The 19429-nt window shown below is 38.2% G+C and overlaps 1 protein-coding gene across 1 annotated transcript; it reads right to left on the minus strand.

Annotated features, from left to right (window-relative positions):
- Positions 1-12114: 12114 nt before the first annotated feature.
- On the minus strand, positions 12115-17663 carry SCG2 (secretogranin II). The gene is made up of 2 exons (XM_003908006.3): positions 17452-17663; positions 12115-14471 (listed from the first exon to the last, which is right to left on the minus strand). Exons 1-2 carry the CDS (start codon positions 17486-17488, stop codon positions 12604-12606), a joined length of 1905 nt encoding a protein of 634 aa, XP_003908055.2. The 5' UTR covers positions 17489-17663; the 3' UTR covers positions 12115-12603.
- Between the last annotated feature and the right edge of the window lie 1766 nt (positions 17664-19429).

Below are 19429 nucleotides of genomic sequence, written 5' to 3' on the forward strand. Positions count from 1 at the left end.
GGGCAACAAGAGCAAAAACTCCATCTTAAAAAAAAAGATTAAATCGTCTAATGCTGTATTTCCCAGCACATGTCCCCCTCAGTAAGTGACACGTGACTACATCTGCCATGCTCTTCATCAGCCTCAAGCCTGGCCATCCAACAAGGCAGCAGATATATTCAGGCATAAAATATTTAAAGTCTCAAGAAATTCCCTGCTATAAGCATTCATATTGATTCACCCAGCTTGGGTCATATGACCATCCTTGAACCTTCCCTATGGATGACAGGATGGGCTACCATGATTGATCAATCTAGAGGCTCCATGTGGCATTGAGGTTGTAGGTCGGGAGATGCTAAGTTTACCAGTCCTAATGTATGTGCATGACAGAGGCAGATTTTCAAAGCAAGGTGTGGTGATGTGACCAGAAGAAAGGTAGAATGAGATGCTGAGCATGCCAAAAACAAAACAAAAAGTTACTTAGTTCCTCACTACATGTTGCACGTTCTCAAATAGTTCAATAGTTCAATGTTTTATCCTAGAGTTACATACACACAGAGAATTGCAATAGAATATGGTAAGTGCAATTGGAGTAGTTACTGTAAAGAAGGAAAAGATTTCATTGTTTCTTTTTTTTTCTGTATTAAGTAGGCTGTAAAAGGCAGGGTGTATGGAACAGGAAGCAAGTGGGAAAAGAGTTCACAAGTCATATCTTAAAAATGAACGAAAAAGCTTGGCAGAAAAATAAGAGTGGAGGATCATGCAGGTGGAAGGAATGAAATATGCCAAGTCACTGAGGCACAAAACATCCTGGTAGAACATCCTTCCTATCCTGAATTCCCTAATTGGAGCATCTCCCTGGAGATACATCAAGTTTCAGAATGGACTAGACCCTACACATCTCTAGCCCTAATGCAGCCCAGTCGTAAGATGCTCCAAGTCATAGCAAATAAGAATAAACCGTGCACTTATGAAATCAGGCTGATCTATTGGCTTAGCTATTTTTCTTTAATTTTGTGGTTACAGCTGCATCCACAGAAAAGATTAGGATTTCAGTTGGGTAAAGGAGAGATAATAACTCTATATGGGAGAAAACAGAGAGGGTATATTAGATGATATTAGCAATCATTAAACTCAAGACCTTAAATAGCTAAACTAAATGATCATATATATTTACATATATGTATAAGTAATATTAATGTATGTGGAGTACTTCATATGACTTTGTTATATCAAAAATACCTTTTATTATACATATTTTATGCATATGTGCATAATATATATTTACAATAGCTTCACATATTAGGTATCATATATTATGTATATGTGATATTTACATATATATTACCTTATATTAGGAAGGCATTTTTCGCATAATGAATAGATGCAAAAGTGAACATTTCATACTGAATTCTGTGTTCCAAGGATTCTGGTTATAACACAGCTTCAGTGTGTCTGAACATACACATTTTAAAAAATTAAACCATTAGCTTCTTTCTGACTGGAAATGAATAGAAACCTGGAACACATAATTAGAAGCCCTTCTCGTTCATTTTTTGTTGCATGTAGCTTTTCTTTAATAATATGAGTCTTATCAGGATCAAATCTTAAACTCAATAAATAAAAAGCACAGATCACAGCTTACTGCCCTCGGCACCCTGGAAAAGCTGCTAAATTATTAAAGAGGCTCAGGCTGTCATTGTCACCTTGTTATTTTTATTTTCTTAAAGATGCAGGGAGCCTGCAGGTTAAAGCACAAAATTGCTTTCAGCACTGCCATGAATTTTGAAGCGCCTCCTGCACTGCACTGATCTCACATTGCAGAATGAACGGTTCAATGCCGTAACCCTGAGTCTCCTGCTACCATAGCAACCTGTTGGTTCAGAATGAATTGAATTATGAGATTATCACTAAAGAGGAAGGGAGGGGCTTCTGTTTTATTTACTTTTTCATCAGTTCACTGTGCAATGCCTATGAATGGGAAGAACAGAAGGGAATGATTTTGTTGTTTCTTTCAAAATATATGTTGTATTTTAAAACTATCAGGATTATTAAATATCCATGTTAAGCTTATAGGGGTTAGTTTATCACTGTATCACCTGTGGGCAGTAGGGAACAAATTTTAAAAATCTTCATTATCTCATTGCAAATTCACTTCTTTTTAAAAATAATGGAATTTGGACAGTAGGTAGATAGGAAAATCATATCAAAATGAAACTTGATCTCATCTGTTTCCCTGTCCATATGGGATAATTTTAGCATAAATTGGGATTTTTAAACTTAAAATAAACCTGAAGTGTTGGTTCATACCACCCACAGGCTTCTAAACATTCCAATTCCCATGAAATGGCCCCAGTTAAATTGTACCCCATGACAGATGGAATCAGAACTTGTTGCTTCATTACAAACCACTTTCTCAAAATAGCTGCAGCATGAGAAATAATCCTGTTTGTAAATGGAACAAAAGTGCTTTCACAATGTGGTCTGTTTATGGGGAAACCATTATATGCATCCCTTATAGCTCACTCCCTATATAATGCCTAATATTAAGATTTACACAATGCAAATGATTAGTAATAGTTGTTGGCTAATTGATTGGACAAATTTACCTTATATTTGACAACTACTTTGTTTCAGGGACTGTAAAGCCACTTCACACGTATTGTCAATAAATCCTTACAACAGCCCTGAAAGGTAAATAGAATCCCACCTTAGACCCAGCTAGATCCCATGTCTGTCAGGTAAGTAGGAAAGCCAGGATTTTACTCTTGCACCTTTTTATTATCCCCAAAATGTATTCTTTAAAAGCTCCAGTGCATCAGATCAGAGAAGTTTCTGGAATGGAAATCTGAATGCTCTTTGAGCTGGGATGCAGGAATTGACATGCCAGTCAACATGAGAAAAGTTAAATTGTTATGTGGTGGGCTGAACTCACTCAGTAAGACATGTGTGAAGATTTCATTGTTCAAAATAGAAAGCTCTTGAGTGTTTCTGGTCCTCAGAATTAGAAAATCACAGTTAAAAGGGGATGCCGTGCAGGACTCTAGGATAGGCTTTTAACTTAAATTAAGCCACATATTGAATTAGGTACCCTTTAAAGCATGGCACCATTTTGATATTTCAGATATTCTGAAAATGCCAAGGTCAAAAGACCATGCAGATGACCACGTGGAGTGCAAAGAGGAAGATATGCTTAATAATACCTGCTTATTTATTCAACACACAAGTTTTGAGCAGTTCACATGAAAGAAGCACAGGGTTGGACATTGTACAGGACACTGAAAGGATGTTCAGAACTGGTCCCTGACTTCGAAGAGCTTCTAAATTAATAGGTGGGACAGACAGGTCAACCTGCCTAGCCACAGCTGTGTAGCCAGACCAAGAAAAATAAATATTACAATGAAAATTTTAAAAAATACTGGGTAAGCCAAGGAGTACTCTCAGGGGAGGTAGCAGTGTGTGCACTAAACCTCAAAGGATGACTAAAATATCAGCAGCAGATAAAGGAGGGAGGAACCAAAAGCAAGATATGAGTATGAGCTGGAGCAGCAGGAGATACCACTGTGGCTATTACATCATTGTATTAGTCCGTTTTCATGCTACTGATAAAGACATACCCAAGACTGGGTAATTTATAAAGAAAAGAGGTTTAATGAACTCACAGTTCCACATGGCTGGGGAAGCCTCACAGTCATGACAGAAGAGAAAGGCACATCTTACGTGGTGGCAGGCAAGAGAGAAATGAGAACCAAGCAAAAGAGATTTCTCCTTATAAAACCATCGACTCTCGTGAGACTTATTCACTACCATGAGAACAGTATGGGGGAAACTGCCCCCCAGATTTAGTTATCTTCCACCAGGTCCCTCCCACAACATGTGGGAATTATGGGAGCTACAATTCAAGATGAGATTTGGGTGGTGACACAGCCAAACTATATCAATTATTAAGTCTTAGCAGAGACACTGTAGTCTAGTATTTACCTAAGCCTTCCAGCCCCCAAACCCACTGACCCTCTATGATGTCCAGAAGTCACCTCAATGATAATGCTTTAATAAAAGGGCATTAAGGGAAAAGAAAGACTCTGATAAAAATAATAAATCTCAAGGTATCAACAATACATTTTGCGGTGAATATGTCCCGAAAATAGAAAACAGGGTGAATGTAGGCACATGTAAATGACATGGAAATTAACTATAAATACGCATGTGGCTTCAGTTCTCCAGAAAAAAATCTGCTGATGGTTGCTATAATAAACCATCTGGAAGGTAGATACTAAAGTCTGAACACTTGCAGACAAATTATCATCTTTGTTCCAAATCAAAAGGCTTAAAGTCACCAAGAAAACTCCACTGGCTTTTCAGTCCCTAGTTCTTTTCACCCTTTAGAACTTCCTTGATCAAAGCCCGCGGGGCTTCCCAGCCTTCCAACTGTGAAGAATAATAGTCGAAGCATAAATAGCATTAGCCGTAGTAGCTACGTATTCAGGCTGGCATGACTTTTATCAGCATGTGACTATTTCCATAGCATTATAATAACAGTAATCTTTTTCTTCTCTAGGGCAAAATAACTATAATTCTCACTTATATTGATAAAAATACCAAAATAACTGTAATTTTGTAATTCAAGAAAACTACGGCATCTTAGAGGATTGCCTAATTATGATCTGAGTCCTTCTAATAATGCATAAGTTAAATTGAAAAATATAGCTGGGCCCAGTTTTCACAAGCTTACAGCTCCTACCTACCCTCTTCCTGCTAGGTTAGAGAGGTAATTGAGCTCTAATGCTGCTGCTACATTTCCTTGGGGCAAAGCTAAAAGACTTGCAAAAGAAAGATACTGAAATCTGGATCAAGAATTTTATTTCCCCCACTAATTTCATTCTGTCAAAATTTAAAATGTCACCCAAATCTATATTGATGTACTGTAATAAAATTGCTACTTTATGTAACTGATGAAAAAATTAATATAATAATTTATATATAAAATTGTATACTTATCAAGTTTATTCTTTTAGTAAGGCTTTACTTTGTTTCATTCTTCTAGATTCAAAGTCAACCTCTATTCTTCCTATTGATATGGTCTGTACATCAGTTTGAATCAATCATTCAAATCTCATGTTGAAATGTGATTCCCAGTGATGGAGGTGGGGCCTGGTGGAGATGCTTGCGTCATGGGGAATGGAGAGGTGCTGTCCTTGAAATAATGAGTGAAGTTCTCACTCTGAGTTCGCTTGAGATCTGGTTGTTTAAGAGTGTAGCACCTCCTCCCCCATTTTGCACCCATACTCTCCACATGACACACTAGCTCCCCCTTTGCTTTCCACCATGATTGTAAGCTTCCTGATGCCCTCACCAAGAGCAGATGCTGGGCTTTGCTTCCTGTACACCCTACAGAATCATGAGACAATTGAATCTATTTTCTTTATAAATTACCCAGTCTCGGGTATTCCTTTATAGCAATGCAAGAACCAAACAACACACTATTTTGTCTCCTTTTTCTACCCTCATTCCTTCATCCCCTATTCATTCATTAGGTCAATAACTATTTCCTATGCACTTTCTGCATTTTTGGTTACTGATCTAGAGAGCTAGAGATGCAACAATAAATAAAATAAACAATAACTACCCCCAGAAAGACTACATTCTAGTGATAAAGAAGTAGGCAATAACTTAGATATAATTGTAAGTTGAGAATGTTGGATGTAATACATGCTAAGGAGAAAAAAATTAAGCAAGAAAAGGGGATAGGAAAGGTGTGTAGGAATTAAAGTTGACCAAGAAGTCAATATTTCAACTAAGACTTGAAGGAAGTAAAGGAGAAAATCATGCAGCTATTTGGGGAGATAGCATTTCTGAAAGAGGAAACAGAAAATGCAGAAGTCTTGAGGTGGGGATGTGCTTGCCACTTTCAAGAACGGTGAGGAAGTCAGTGCACCTAGGAAGGAAGGTATAATGAAAAAAGTACAAGGAAATGAGTTCAGAGCTAGGTCATGTAGGCCATTGTAGATCATGGCAATAACAATGGAAAGAGTACCAGGAAATGAGTTCAGAGCTAGGTTATGTAGAACTCTCTCACTCTGTATCCTCTAATCTAGGTTATAATTGGATTACACTAGTTGCTATGTTTAACGTATAGGAAAAGTAAGAGTGGAAGAAGGAAAACCAAAAGGAAGATATTCCAATAACTCGAATGAGTGATTATTATGGTTTATTGCATGTTGGCAACAGTGGGTGTGGTGAGAAAATGAAATGCAGATGTATTGTAGATTGGCCCAACAAGATTTGATGCCAGGTCATGAATGTATTGTAAGATAAAGAGCAGTGTTCGGATGAAATAAATGAGTAAGAAAATACGGGTTTTGTTCTGAACAACTGAGAGAGAAAAGTCTGCAAGAGGAGCTGGAATTTTGCCAAGGAATGGGAAATCAGGAATTCTTCTACGGCTATATGACATTTGAGACACCTATTGGACATCCAGGTGAGGTTGTCATCTAGACAGTTGAATGTATGAGTTTGGAGTTAATGGAAACATTATCAATTACACATACTGGACGTTGTTGGCCAATAGTTGATGGTAAAAGCCATGAGGCTAGAACTGGATCACCTATGGAATAAATGTGGATAGAGTAGAGAAGAGTTTCAAGGTCTGGACTCTGGTCTCCAGTGTTTGGCCACCAGAGAGATAAAGATGAATAGCAAAGGACACTAAAAGAGTAGCCATTGAGGTATGGAGAGAACCAGGCATATTTAGTGGCCAGACACCAGGCACAGAAGGTGTTCAAAGGTAAAAAGGTGATGATATCGTCTAATGCTGCTAAGTCAAATAAGATAAGAACTTGGAATTGGCCATCAGATTTGGCAATATGGAGGTCACCGTTTACCTTGGCAAGAGCCATTTCTGTGAAGAGGTGAGGTCAAAAGCCAGACTGAAGGGATTTGAGAATGGGAAGAGAGGATTTGGATAAGGACACACAACTCTTTACAAGAATTTTTCTGTGAGGGGAAGAGACATGGGGCAGCAGATGTAGGACATCGTGGGGTCAGGAGAGGGTTTGTTTGCTTATCTGGCTGGTTTTGCAGATGAAAGAAAGCAGCCTATTTGTATACTCATAGGGATGATTCAGTAGAGAGGGGAAAGTTGATTCAACAAAAAGGGGGAAATTTACTAAAACAGGGTTCTAAAGTAAGCAAGAGGATAGATTTAATAAGGCAGGAGCACAGACCAGTCACCTCCCTTGTCTCCCAAAAAAGGAAACAGGAAAGCAGAGAGTGCATTGCAGATGCAGGTAGGTGGTGCAAAGTGGAGATGGGCATCTGTACATCTCTTCCTTGGTGTTGCTTTATTTTTTGGTGAAACACGAAGCCAGATAACCATTGGAGAATATGGAATGTGCAGACGGTGCTGGATATTTTCAGACAGCAGGAAAAATGTGATATTATTGCCGAAGGAGTGAAAGACTGAATAGATGAGGGGTGTATGAGGATTATGGGTCAGCATTATGGTTCACTTGAGGGCAGTGAGCAAGAATTTAAAGTGAAATCAGTCAGTGTTGTTATGTATCTTGCTTCTGCTATGCTCAGTTGTAAGAGAGAAGGTAAGACAGGGTGGAGAATTGAACTTAACTAGAATAGTTGTTTAGCAAAGAGAATGCAATGGAACATGAGAGACAGAAGAGAGTTAAAATGTTTACAAGGTAGTGATTACAATGACTCACCACGAGATCTATGCTTGACAAAATGGGTGATGAAGAATAAAAGAGATGATGGAGAGTGGAAATATGGCAGGATGCCTGGATTCAATTTTGGGGATGGAGGGATTATTAGAACTGAAGTACCAGAGGAAGCACACTGACAATAAAGAAGGCGATTGATAGAGTGAAATGTTTGGAATTCATATTTAGGATAGTTATTGGTAAGGAAAACATCAGGGGCATAACCATGTAAGTGAAGAGCTGATAGAAAAACAGAGGCTGGGCTGGAAAAATCATCTTATGCATATTGAAACCAACAAACATTAAGGCAGAAGCAGTGCTGGAAAATGCAACAGTGAGCAGGCATTGCTACCTTTCAGGAATGAGATGAAGTAACCCGGCACAGCAGACGACTGCAACCGCCAGTAGTAATGGTTGATGGCAAGAGATTCAGCATTGGATATTTTTATGGAAGAGAGAAAAAACTGTACTTTAAGCAGAAGAAAGGAGCAAGGAAGAGGGATGCAGGGAAAGCAGCAACCTTAAAGGAGAGGTAGGTTTCCCCTAGAGCAAGAAGTTGAAGAGAGTATTCATAGAAGAGGTTGAGGATGCAGGGTGTCGTGCTTATGACTAACCTTGAGTATCAAAGGGCATGTTGAGAAAGGTTATAGAATAAGGGAAGAAGGGGAAGTTTGGGTCCATGTAGTTCTCTAGAGGGACAGAACTGATAGGATATATATACATATATGAATTTATTAAGTATTAACTCACACAATCACAATAGGCCATCTGCAGGCTAAGGGGCAAGGAGAGCCAGTCCAAGTACCAAAACTGAAGAACTTGGAGCCTGATGTTCAAGGGCAGGAGGCATCCAGTATGGGAGAAAGATGTAGCCTGGGAAGGTAGGCCAGTCTGGTTTTCACATTTTTCTGCCTCCTTTATATTCTAGCCACACTGGCAGCTGATTAGATTGTGCCTACCTAGATTAAGGGCGGGTCTGTCTTTCCCAGTCCAATGACTCAAATGTTAATCTCCTTTGGCAACACCCTCACAGACACACCCAGGATCAATACTTTGCATCCTTCAGTCCAATCAAGTTGACACTCAGTATTACCCATCACAGTCCATGAAGGTGATATACAAAGTTTAGGGAGGTCTGAGTGTGAGGAAGAGGCTGACTTGAAAGTCTTGGTATAAGGCTGGGCGTGGTGGCTCACGCCTGTAATCCCAGCACTTTGGGAGGCCGCGGCGGGCAGATCACGAGGTCAGGAGATCGAGACCATCCTGGCCACCAAGGGGAAACCCCGTCTCTACTAAAAATACAAAAAGAAAAAAAAAATTAGCCCAGCGTGGTGGCGGGCGCCTGTAGTCCCAGCTACTCTGACAGGAGAATGGCATGAACCCGGGAGGCGGAGCTTGCAGTAAACCGAGATTTCACCACAGTACTCCAGCCTGGGTGACAGAGCAAGACTCCGTCTCAAAAAACAAAACAAAACAAAACAAAAAGTCTTGGTTTAAGGCCGGGCACGGTGGCTCATGCCTGTAATGCCAGCACTTTGGGAGGCTGAGGCAGGCCGATCATGAGGCCAAGAAATCGAGACTATCCTAGCCAACATGGTGAAACCCCGTCTCTACTAAAAATACAAAAATTAGCTGGGTGTGGTGACATGCGCCTATAGTCCTAGATACTCGGGAGACTGAGGCAGGAGAATCGCTTGAACCCAGGAGGTGGAGATTGCAGTGAGCCAAGATTGAGCCACTGCACTCCAGCTTGGCAACGGAGCAAAACTCTATCTAAAAAAAAAAAAAAAAAGTCTTGTTATAAAGGACACAATCAAATTAGTACTAATTGTCCCCAAGCGGATGGGAGGATATGCTGTGAGTGAAGAGGGGAAGGAAGGGTTAGTAGGTGGGGGCTTGTGAAGAACATAAAGTACCAAGATCCTATCTGATTCCTACTGATGGAGACAAGGACTCCTGCAAGGGGGCCTGTTATAGTGCACATGCAATTTTCTTCTCTTCCCAAAGTAGCCTGCAGTGAGTGTCTGCTTGGAGCTCTGAGCTACTCCTGACTTCTAATGAAGGAGGCTTCTGGGCAGGGACAGGGGCAGTGTTGCCCTAATTGTAACTAATTTGTCATCTACATCTTTGAATTGTGCATAGAGCTTAATTTCTTATGTTAGGGAATTACACACTAAAGTACTTATGAAACAAACAAACAAACAAACAAAAAAAACACCAACTTTGGATCAGAAGTAAGTAAACCTGATGAGTCAATAGCTGAAGATACGGTAGTACTGCAAAAAGGCAAAGGTGCTTGCTGACTGATGCCTAAGTGAGGTCGGGGAAGAATACGTATCTCAAATTAATACATCTTCTCAACTGCCAATCCTGACGCCTGAAATGTCTCCATTAGAAAATCCTGGAATTTCAGACCTAACTGAGGCTTTAAGAACAAAGCAGCATGGTGTAGCCAAGAGTGCAGGCTTTGGCAGCTCCTGGTTTGTGTATAAATCCCAGATAGGAGCCTGATCTGCTGTGTCGTGTCAGTTTCACTGCTTTCCTTGCCTGACCTCTCAGTAAACTGTTTAAACATCACAGTGAAGGCAAATTTCTTTTCGGTAGAGATGCACGTGCCAAGTTCTTATTTCTGCTTAGGGCTACCATGGAAATATGCACGCAGTTGAGTTAGGATCCAAGGAATGAGTTATATAGCATGACACAGAAGATTGGACAGAGTATACAATGGGTGGAAGGTGTGTGTGGATACCTGCAAAGCATGGCATATAAATATGTTCTCTAAACTTTAAGCCACATGAGTATCCTAGATCTCTCCACTGGAAGGAGCCCCACGTTCTCTGGCTTCCCCCCATACCTAACTCCATGTATGATAAAGCATCAGACCCACATGGACGGGTGCATGCCTGAGACCTATGGTTAGTTGTGGGTTAAAGTCCACTTCACTACTAACCTGCTGTACAAATGAAGCAACTTATTTTACCTGAGCTTCCAAAGCTACAAAGAACACATCAGTCTCAGAAGGCTATGTAGAAAGTGAACTGTAATAACCTGTAATAATCCTTCTGTGGAGCAGCCACTCCATAGGGTCCAATTTATAATACTGAATTGTGAGGGAGAAACCCCCTATCTTGAGAGTATTTGAGAATAAAGTCTACATATTAGAAATACTGTAGAGATAATGCTTCTAAGTTTCTGCTCACTTGCAGATTCTAGAATACCACAAAATTGCATGATCATTGGACAGAAAAGAATCTGGGCAAAGTTATAAATTAGGAAACATACATTCAATGTTTTCCCCCAAAGCATCCAGGCTCTGGGACTGCCTTATGACAGTTCAGCCTTTTGATAGTTTAGGGATGGTCCCCTAGGCACATGCACACACACGCACATGATGCACATGCACACATACACACACATGTGTCCTTTTTTGGAAGTGGCCCATACTAAAACCTTGGGAGCTTCTCACGCTTCAACCCCAATGTCCCATTCCTCGGTTGAAAGGGCACTTCCCAGAGAGGCAGTGTAGTGAAGTGGTTGAAAACACAGATGTGACAACTCACAATGGTAAGTGACTTTGGGAAAGTTATTTAATCTTTCTGAGTTTGATTTTTCCTGTTGTAAAAGGGAAGGGAAAATTATAAAGTAAACAAATTATAGTCTATAATTACAAATTATAGACTAAACAAGGCAAAGTTTGTACAGTGTTTAGTATAGAGCCTATAGCACAATAAGCATTCAAAAAATAAAAGCTATTGTTTATTTCCTTGTTTATGACCATTATTGTTTTGTTGCTCTATACATTTTCTTGCTGATGTTGTGTTGATTCTCTGTTGATGTGTTAGGTGGTTGACACTGTACTAAAGTGATGTGTGCTGTCATAATCATCCACTACCTTGCCCACTAGGGCAGGAGATGGGGCTGGTCTGTTCCCACCACTAGTGTGCTTCTTCACTTACCTAATGGTCAGTTTGGGGGTCCTTTGGCTCCCCTTAAGTCACATAAGAGAGGTAACAGCCTTGTTTTTTGGGGACCAACATGACCTGGGAATACACAGGTTCCTTTCAAGTCTGTAGTCATTTTTGATTGCCATCTACGCAGCCTTTTCTTTTTCTTTCTGTTTTTTGTTTTGATGCTGCTTATGGGTATTGGAGACTGAAATTTCTTTTACTTATATAAATCAAGAGTAAAAAAATACCTAAAACAAAGACCCTATCAATTATATATTTGAGGAAAACCATGGGCAAGCATAACTAGTGGGCTGAGAGAGGATGTGGCATTCTGCAAGCAGGTATCATGATCACATGTATAAAATTCATTACTTCTTACCTGAATTGTCTGGTGAAGATGATTTTCTCTTTTAGCTTCATACTGCTTGCTCCATAGACATTGTATCTGGTTTTCCAGAATTAAGAGTCCAGAGTTGTCCAGAAATAACATTTATTAATCAACAGTAAAACACACAATAGAAAAGGCCTTATAAATAAAACTATATATTTATAATGCTTTATTTTTTTTTTTGCTCCAGTACTCCACAAAACACTACAGACAGTAACAAAATAATTCAATAAATATTAAAAACTTTCAATAGAATTATAAGACACTCTTTATCGTATGTGAGCATCAACAATGCCACAGCCATTAGATACACTATTAAACACAGTCATAGATATCTTTCTTGAATAATGGACATAATAAATTTTTTATCAAGGAGTCATAACATTTACACATATTCATACACAAGAGAACAGCTCAGAGGAAATGAAGCAGACTCCCCAGTGACCTGGGTTCATCTGCCTGTACATCATTTAAAGATATTACAGTGTTAACAGGATAGAAGTCAACACACTAAAGAGAAATATTAGGATTTGCTTGGGGTGGGAGGAATGAAAGTAGGGTAATTAATGAAAGCTGCTTACATATTTTCCATTGCTCTCTTAGCAATATGCTCCCTTCCCTTTTCTGCCTTTTCTTGGTTGAGGTATTCCAGCACTTTCATTAACAGATCTTCATCCAAGTACTGCCTATTTGGAGTATCATCATTCTTCGGGGGCCCCACAGGGAACCTTTTGCTCACCGGGGCCAGCTTGTCAGTCTCCTGAGAGCTGCCTTGATTCAAATGCTCTTTGATGGCCTGCTCAATTTGTTCCTCTTCCTGTAGGTCATCTTCAGATGAGCCTTGACCAGGAACTCGCTTCACTTGGTTTGAATTAATGATCTCAGGGTATTTAACTAGCATCCTGGCCAAGTACTCACCTAATTCTTGATCCTTGTCATTCAGGTTTTCATATGCCATCTGTCTATTTTCAACATATGGCATCCAGGCAGCTTTGGGAAGCTGGTTCGATCTAGATCTTCCAGGACCATAAGGGAGCCTTGGCAGAACTTTCTCCTGGTTATATGGATTGGGAAAATATGAAGTTTTCTGATTTGCTGCACTCTCCATCCCTAAAAGATTTAAAATATCCTCAACACTGAGCCCATCTGGTAGGGCCTCAATCCCAGCACGACCAACTGTTTTAGGGTAGCCACTCTTGGAGAGCATCTTATTTTGGAACACGTCTGGATGGTCTAAGTCAGCCTCTGAGATGTCGTCTAGGTCAACAGGAAGGTCAAGCTCCCGCTCCGGTTCCACTGATCCATTAGGCTTCTCCCCAGTTTTGAGCATCTCAATTAAGTCTTCCGGGGGTATCTGTAAATTCCTTGAGATTTCAATCAGCTGATAAATAGACTGAGAATCAAGAGGTTTTTCAAAAAGCCTGGTGGCCCTTTCCCCATTTTGCCCATTCTGTAACCTCCCACTTCCTGCAGCATTTACTAACCTTTTCAAATAAGTAATTACTTTGGAGACATCATCTGAGAGTTGGTCTTTACTCTCTTTCCGAAGATCTTCTTCCTGGATGCCAAGCTGCCCTGAGCGTTTCACCTCGTCGTTGATTTGTTCATTTTTTTCTGTCTTCTCTTTGCTGTCTCTCACCTCTTCCTGGGTTTGACTCTCTATTTTCTCATCTACTGGGTTCCAATCTTCTCCCCCCACCACATCTTCATAGGCAATGTTATTAGCCTTGTAGATATCATCTTCATCGTCTGTATAAAGTTTTTGCTCCTCATCCATCCTCTCACGTTTCTGGTTGTTGGGTCCTGTCAGTTTCCCCAGCTCTTGGAAGACAGATTCCAATGTAGCAAGACTTTGAGGAGTATATTGTTCCTCCACTATTTCATTTGTGCGTTTAAAGGGGTTATCCCTGGAATTCTCTTCATACATAGGAGGGAATTGCATGTGCTTGAGCTTTCTTTCTGGCCACTGCTGTGTCTCATAATCATCACTCATGTCTATTGGAAAGTTCTTTTCTGAATTCAAGGCATAGGGCTTATTTTCTTTTGGTACAGACTGAGGCTCATTTTCAACCTGTCTCAAAGCTTCAAGTATTATTCTCATCCAGTCTTCTTCACTCAGTGAATCTCTCTCGGGCAAGTGACTTTCATCGCCATTTTCTTTTTGCTGAAGGGGGACAGAGACACCTTGGTAGGGATTATAATCTGGGCTGCTTTCTTCCTTATGAGCCTGTTGCCGGAGCTTTTCTATGTACTCCAAAGCCCTGATCATTTCAGGACTGGGAAACTTTTGGACATTTTCCAACCTGAGGTCTGGTTCTTTCTGAAGCAGCTGGTTTCTCTGAAATGAAGCTGCTTCAGCCCCAGAGATGAGGAAAATTAAAGGGATAAGAGACAGGGCTGCTCCAAGCCAGTGGGTCTTTGCTTCAGCCATGTTTGAAAGATTTCCTTAAAACATAGAAAATATGAGTTAACACAAATGAAACAAACTAGAAGACACTATAGCAAAAGAAATAACTGATCATTGAGGTGAGAAAAAAAAACATAGTAGATATTATTTCACATTAAGCTTAGGATAACTCTTTTTAAAAATTCATGAATATTTTCTACATGATTCCCACAAGCAAACCACAGGAATCTTTAGCAAAATTATTACTCATTCACCAAAAACTTGCATAGCATTCTTTTAATTAAAACAACAGCAAAAACACTGATATGAGATTTCTCAAATTTTATTTTTTCATTTACAGAACTTGCAGTTGGATGTTTAGTACATGTTGTTTCTTTATAATAAAGCAGCAAATACTTCCCAAGATGTTTTAATTATGTTATGTATTGAAGTCATTGGCAAAATAATGTGTTGGCTTAATTTAAAACATGCATGTACACATACACGCCCACAAACTATGTCCTTAAAGTTGTGTCAGAAAACATGTGGTTTATTTCCTGAAGTGTCCTTCTAATTTTGTTGTTGAAACACAGCAGCAGTTACATGACCATATATGACAAAGTGATTCTGTTATATGTCAATCATACTGAATTACCTTGTGGGGAGTCCTATCCACATATATTTTTCAGAAATAACTTGTTCTCAATCTGATAGCAAATCCAATGATCCATAAATAACCTCTAGAACACAGGTCTTCTCAGATTCCAGCCAGTTGACTAAACCAATGAAGTTTCTTTTTGTGTAAATGTGCTAAACCAATAAAGCGTTTTAAAATCTCTTTGCTCCATATTTCTTCCAATAATTTCTATTATGACTGTCTTGCAAAATGCAATTGTGGTTATACTTTTCATCAGCCCTCAAGAGTGCATAGTAAATAATAACAGATGCTACAGAGAGAACATAAGTTTTTTTAGCTAGTCTATTTCTGAACTTGTGAGTGTTCAGATTCAGTTTGTCTTATGTCTGTGTCTATTTTGGTATGGACCTGTGAAATCTTAAATCACTCATACTGTTTAGAAAAATGTTAAAATAACCACTATGTAAATCCCAATTCAAATAAACACAGATGATGTGCTGAATTCTTCCTACTTAAAAATCTCCATTCATTTTTTCTCCAGTGCCTTAAAATCTCACATAGGAATTGGTAAGAGGATTAGTTTTTATGTGCCTTACATTTAATATTGCTAACATTGAAAAAAACTATTTTAATATTTGTTATTTTGTTGTAAACAGAATGAATGTAAAAGGAGTTTATAAGTTTGTTCATATCTTTACCAGATCATGGTTTTGTGATAGATAAGCTAAGTTATATGTATACAATTTTCTGTTAGCCTAGACATCAATTGTAGAAAATACCATTGTTCACAAGATCATATTGACGATTTTGTTTCCAGTTTTTTAGAGCCCAATAATGGCTTAGTTATGAAAACATTTTAGCATACATATATATTTATTTAAATGATTCACATTTACCAGAATACGTAATTTATTGAAAGAAAAATCTTGAAAGGCATTTGAGAGGATACTTCCAAAGTATTTACTATAAATACATGTTTACTATAAGTAATTTTATTCATAAAATAATGAGGTTCAAGTAAAAATACATTATGCACTCTTGTTTATATTATTTCAGGATTAATTTAGCTTTGGTAATCAATTTTCAACATTGGGATTTGAAATAATAATCTTAAAAACCTTATTGAACTTATTTTCTCTGAAGCCACAATACTGAAATAGTCTTAACATATGGATTATATGCTTATCTTTAAAATCATTATCTTGGAACTGCACTTTGCTGTAAAGTTGAAGCACAATACTCCTTGCAGTTGTTTACACCACAGCCTAACGAGTGCTACCCTTTGCTTATCTATTCTGCTTCAGTTTGAATGACATAGTTACTGCCTTTGAGTGAGACCCAAAGGATTTTTTTCCCAGGTAGCAGCCCTTTCAAGTAGTAAAGATGTTTCAACAGCTCTACTACTCTATATAAGGTTTGATTTAAAATTGAATTTTCTGAAATCCAAATAATTAGAACATTATTTTTCCCCTGACAGCTATCATTAATATCTCTCAAGTTAAAATGTCTTTTCTGTTGAAATCAGACTAGAGCATTGACACATGCAGGTGACTATATATAATTTAAGCAATTCAACTGGTCGGGAAACAGAGAAAAAGAAATACTTGTCCCAGACTTTAACAACATATTGAACATCCTCTTTAAATCAAATTATAGTAATAACAACAATTTACAAAGTTATGAATATTTTCTCATGTATTCAAAACTATCATTTCTCTGTAATTCATGGTCACAACCAAACTATAACCCCAGATAATATTTTGCCCTGGAAAAAGGAAGAATCCAGTGTTCAGGAAAATCCTAAGTTAATACCTTAGGACTAAAATTAGGAGATAATGATGTAAGCTCTTTCAAATATACAAGTTCAGAAAAGAATTTCATATGGTTAATTAATTCAGAGCTCTTGTGAGATGAATATCAAAGAAAAAAAAAACTAGTTCCAAAATTGGTTGTCTTTGTGACTAACATGCTTAACAGCCTTTGAATCATTGGAAACCTACTGTTAAGAATATTAAACATATAAATTACTCCCCTGGCTTCATATCTGGCTCTTAGTAGCAGAAATAATAAATTTTGGAAAGAAACAATGTATTGGGCTTGGTTAACTTTACACTAATCTGTGTATTCACACTAAAATCCTTAACTTTTTCACTCCTTTTAATATGATTATCTAAATAACATTCTGGTTGGTAAATATCCAACATCAAGTAGTATAAAGCATAGACCCGATCATGTATCTACACATATGTAGTGTCCTCACATCGGCTGATGAGCAGCAGGTTGCTATTCAGTTATCCTATCACATAAGCTTGCCAAACAGTCTTTTTCTCCTCAGCTAGGAATTAAAAGAAGAGCATGCATATTAGAACTTTCCAGTAAATCAAAGAGAAAAGCAGCCTTACCTCTTTTTGTTTCTATGGCAGAGGAGCTCCACAGCATGTTCCTCCCCGTTCTCCGGGCGAGCTTCTCGGCCGTTTCAGCACACGGACAGCTCCTCTGCTTATAGGGAGCTGCTGCGCCTGACTCCGCACTGCCACACTGACGTCACCGGGCTCAGCCACAAACCCCAGCACAAGCGAGCTTTTTCAAAGAACCGAGAGAAAATAATCACTTTATATTAAAAAGAAAGAAAAGAAAAAAAAAGTTGCATGCTTACGCCACCTGTCTTTTTGTGGCAAAAATTGCAGTTTTCCTTTTTCTTTAATCAAAACAACACTGAACAGAATAATAAACTGCCGACGCGATTTCTCTTACAAAGAAAGAAATGTGTGTCAGACAGACATAGCTAATTGCAAGACAATCTCATCTATGTTCTAGCATCTTGTTATAATAGTTTCTTGGGGTCACTGTTGTAATTGTTGTCGTCATTGTTATAAGAAAGTTTTACAGACAAGGATTATTTTTCCATCTTTGCCCACAAAGAAATTACATTACCATTTCCTGGTATACCCAAGATGAATAAAGGACACATTATAAATATGAAAGGCCATATTTCTTATCATGACCATAGCCATCATTCTTTCAAAATCATATTTTTTTGAATAAAACAGAGAGTTGTCTCTCTTTTATATAAGAGTCAACTTTAATAGCTTACATAGTTTTTTAAATGGGTGTTTATAAGACTTCAAGCTTAGTAATTAATAGTTCTTTGTATCTCTCTTACTGTCTTTTACAATATCTGATCTCAGAAAGGGAAGCTCAGAAGTTGAGTGCTGATGAAAATACTTTCATCTACTAAAAAAAAAAAAAAGTCTTTTCACTGTTTGGAAAAAATGTGACACATACGTAACTAGAATTCATTTGCAATCGAAAGGACGTTGTACTATAAATATTTCCCTTCTCCTGTTGAATCAGATGAGTTGAATACCTTCCATGAATGTGAACAATCCAGCAATTAACTCTCAATCTCTCAGATTTATAATTCATAATCATTGCTCTGCCTTGCCAGATAACCTGATTATATATTTCAATAATTTATATAAATATAAATTTTAAACTTTATTTTATTAAAGATATGAGTTTCTAAAAACTGTATATATTGACATATACTTTAAGAATGCAATAGAATCTTGCTATATAAGAGATCCCATGTGTTTCTGCTAAATGAACCATCAGCCACTGATTCAATAAATTGTAATACCTACTAGGTGCCAGATACATTGCTAAATGCACAATTGTTAACTAATACAAAAATGAGTGATTTTTTTTTTGCCTTTGATGAGCCTTTCATTTAATGGGGATGATATGCAAATAAACACACAATTTTCATATAAATTGGAAAGCAGCAATAGAGAGGTTAGCTAGCAGTATTTGGGACCATTTGGATAGCCAATAGGTTCAACCTAGAAATTCAGGGGGAAGCAATGCCATGGAATAAAAGGCCTAAGCTGAGAGTTCTCACTATCAGGTTTTCTTACAATGATTTCTAACTATGCTAGTACTTTTGAATTCCTTGAAAAAGCAGGAAATGGCTTAAAGTCTTATGGAAAAAATCTTGGAAAAAAAACACATCTTGATTCTCCCTATTTGATATTCCTAAACGACTAGGAGATCATCATTTTTGGATTGACATGAACTCATATACACTCAGACTGGGGTTATATGGCCAATTCATCCAACAAATTTTGCCTCATAGTGGTTTTTTAGGGCATGATCAAATGCTGGGTTGAAGAGACCTAAACATGACCCGTTTCTCAAGCATCATCTCAATGGCACCAGTTCATTCACTGACATCCTGAGCTAAGATTGTCTTAAATTTTAACAAAGCCCTGGCTAGCTGCTCTGAGTTTGACCTAATTTCCTGTCCAGCAGCTAGTTCTGTGTGACCAGTTCAAATAATCAGTATCAACACAGCCTTAGAAAACTTGGCAATTATTCTTA

Source organism: Papio anubis, chromosome 10, assembly GCF_008728515.1.
Source record: "Papio anubis isolate 15944 chromosome 10, Panubis1.0, whole genome shotgun sequence".
In the NCBI taxonomy this organism is placed as follows: Eukaryota; Metazoa; Chordata; class Mammalia; order Primates; family Cercopithecidae; genus Papio; species Papio anubis.

Bases quoted from the DNA above. Each gene is read 5' to 3' on its own strand.
- SCG2 (XM_003908006.3), bottom strand. From the start codon at position 17,488: ATGCTGTGGAGCTCCTCTGCCATAGAAACAAAAAGAG. The intron at 14,472-17,451 runs GTAAGGCTGCTT...CTATGTTTTAAG, and splicing joins TGCCATAGAAACAAAAAGAG to GAAATCTTTCAAACATGGCT.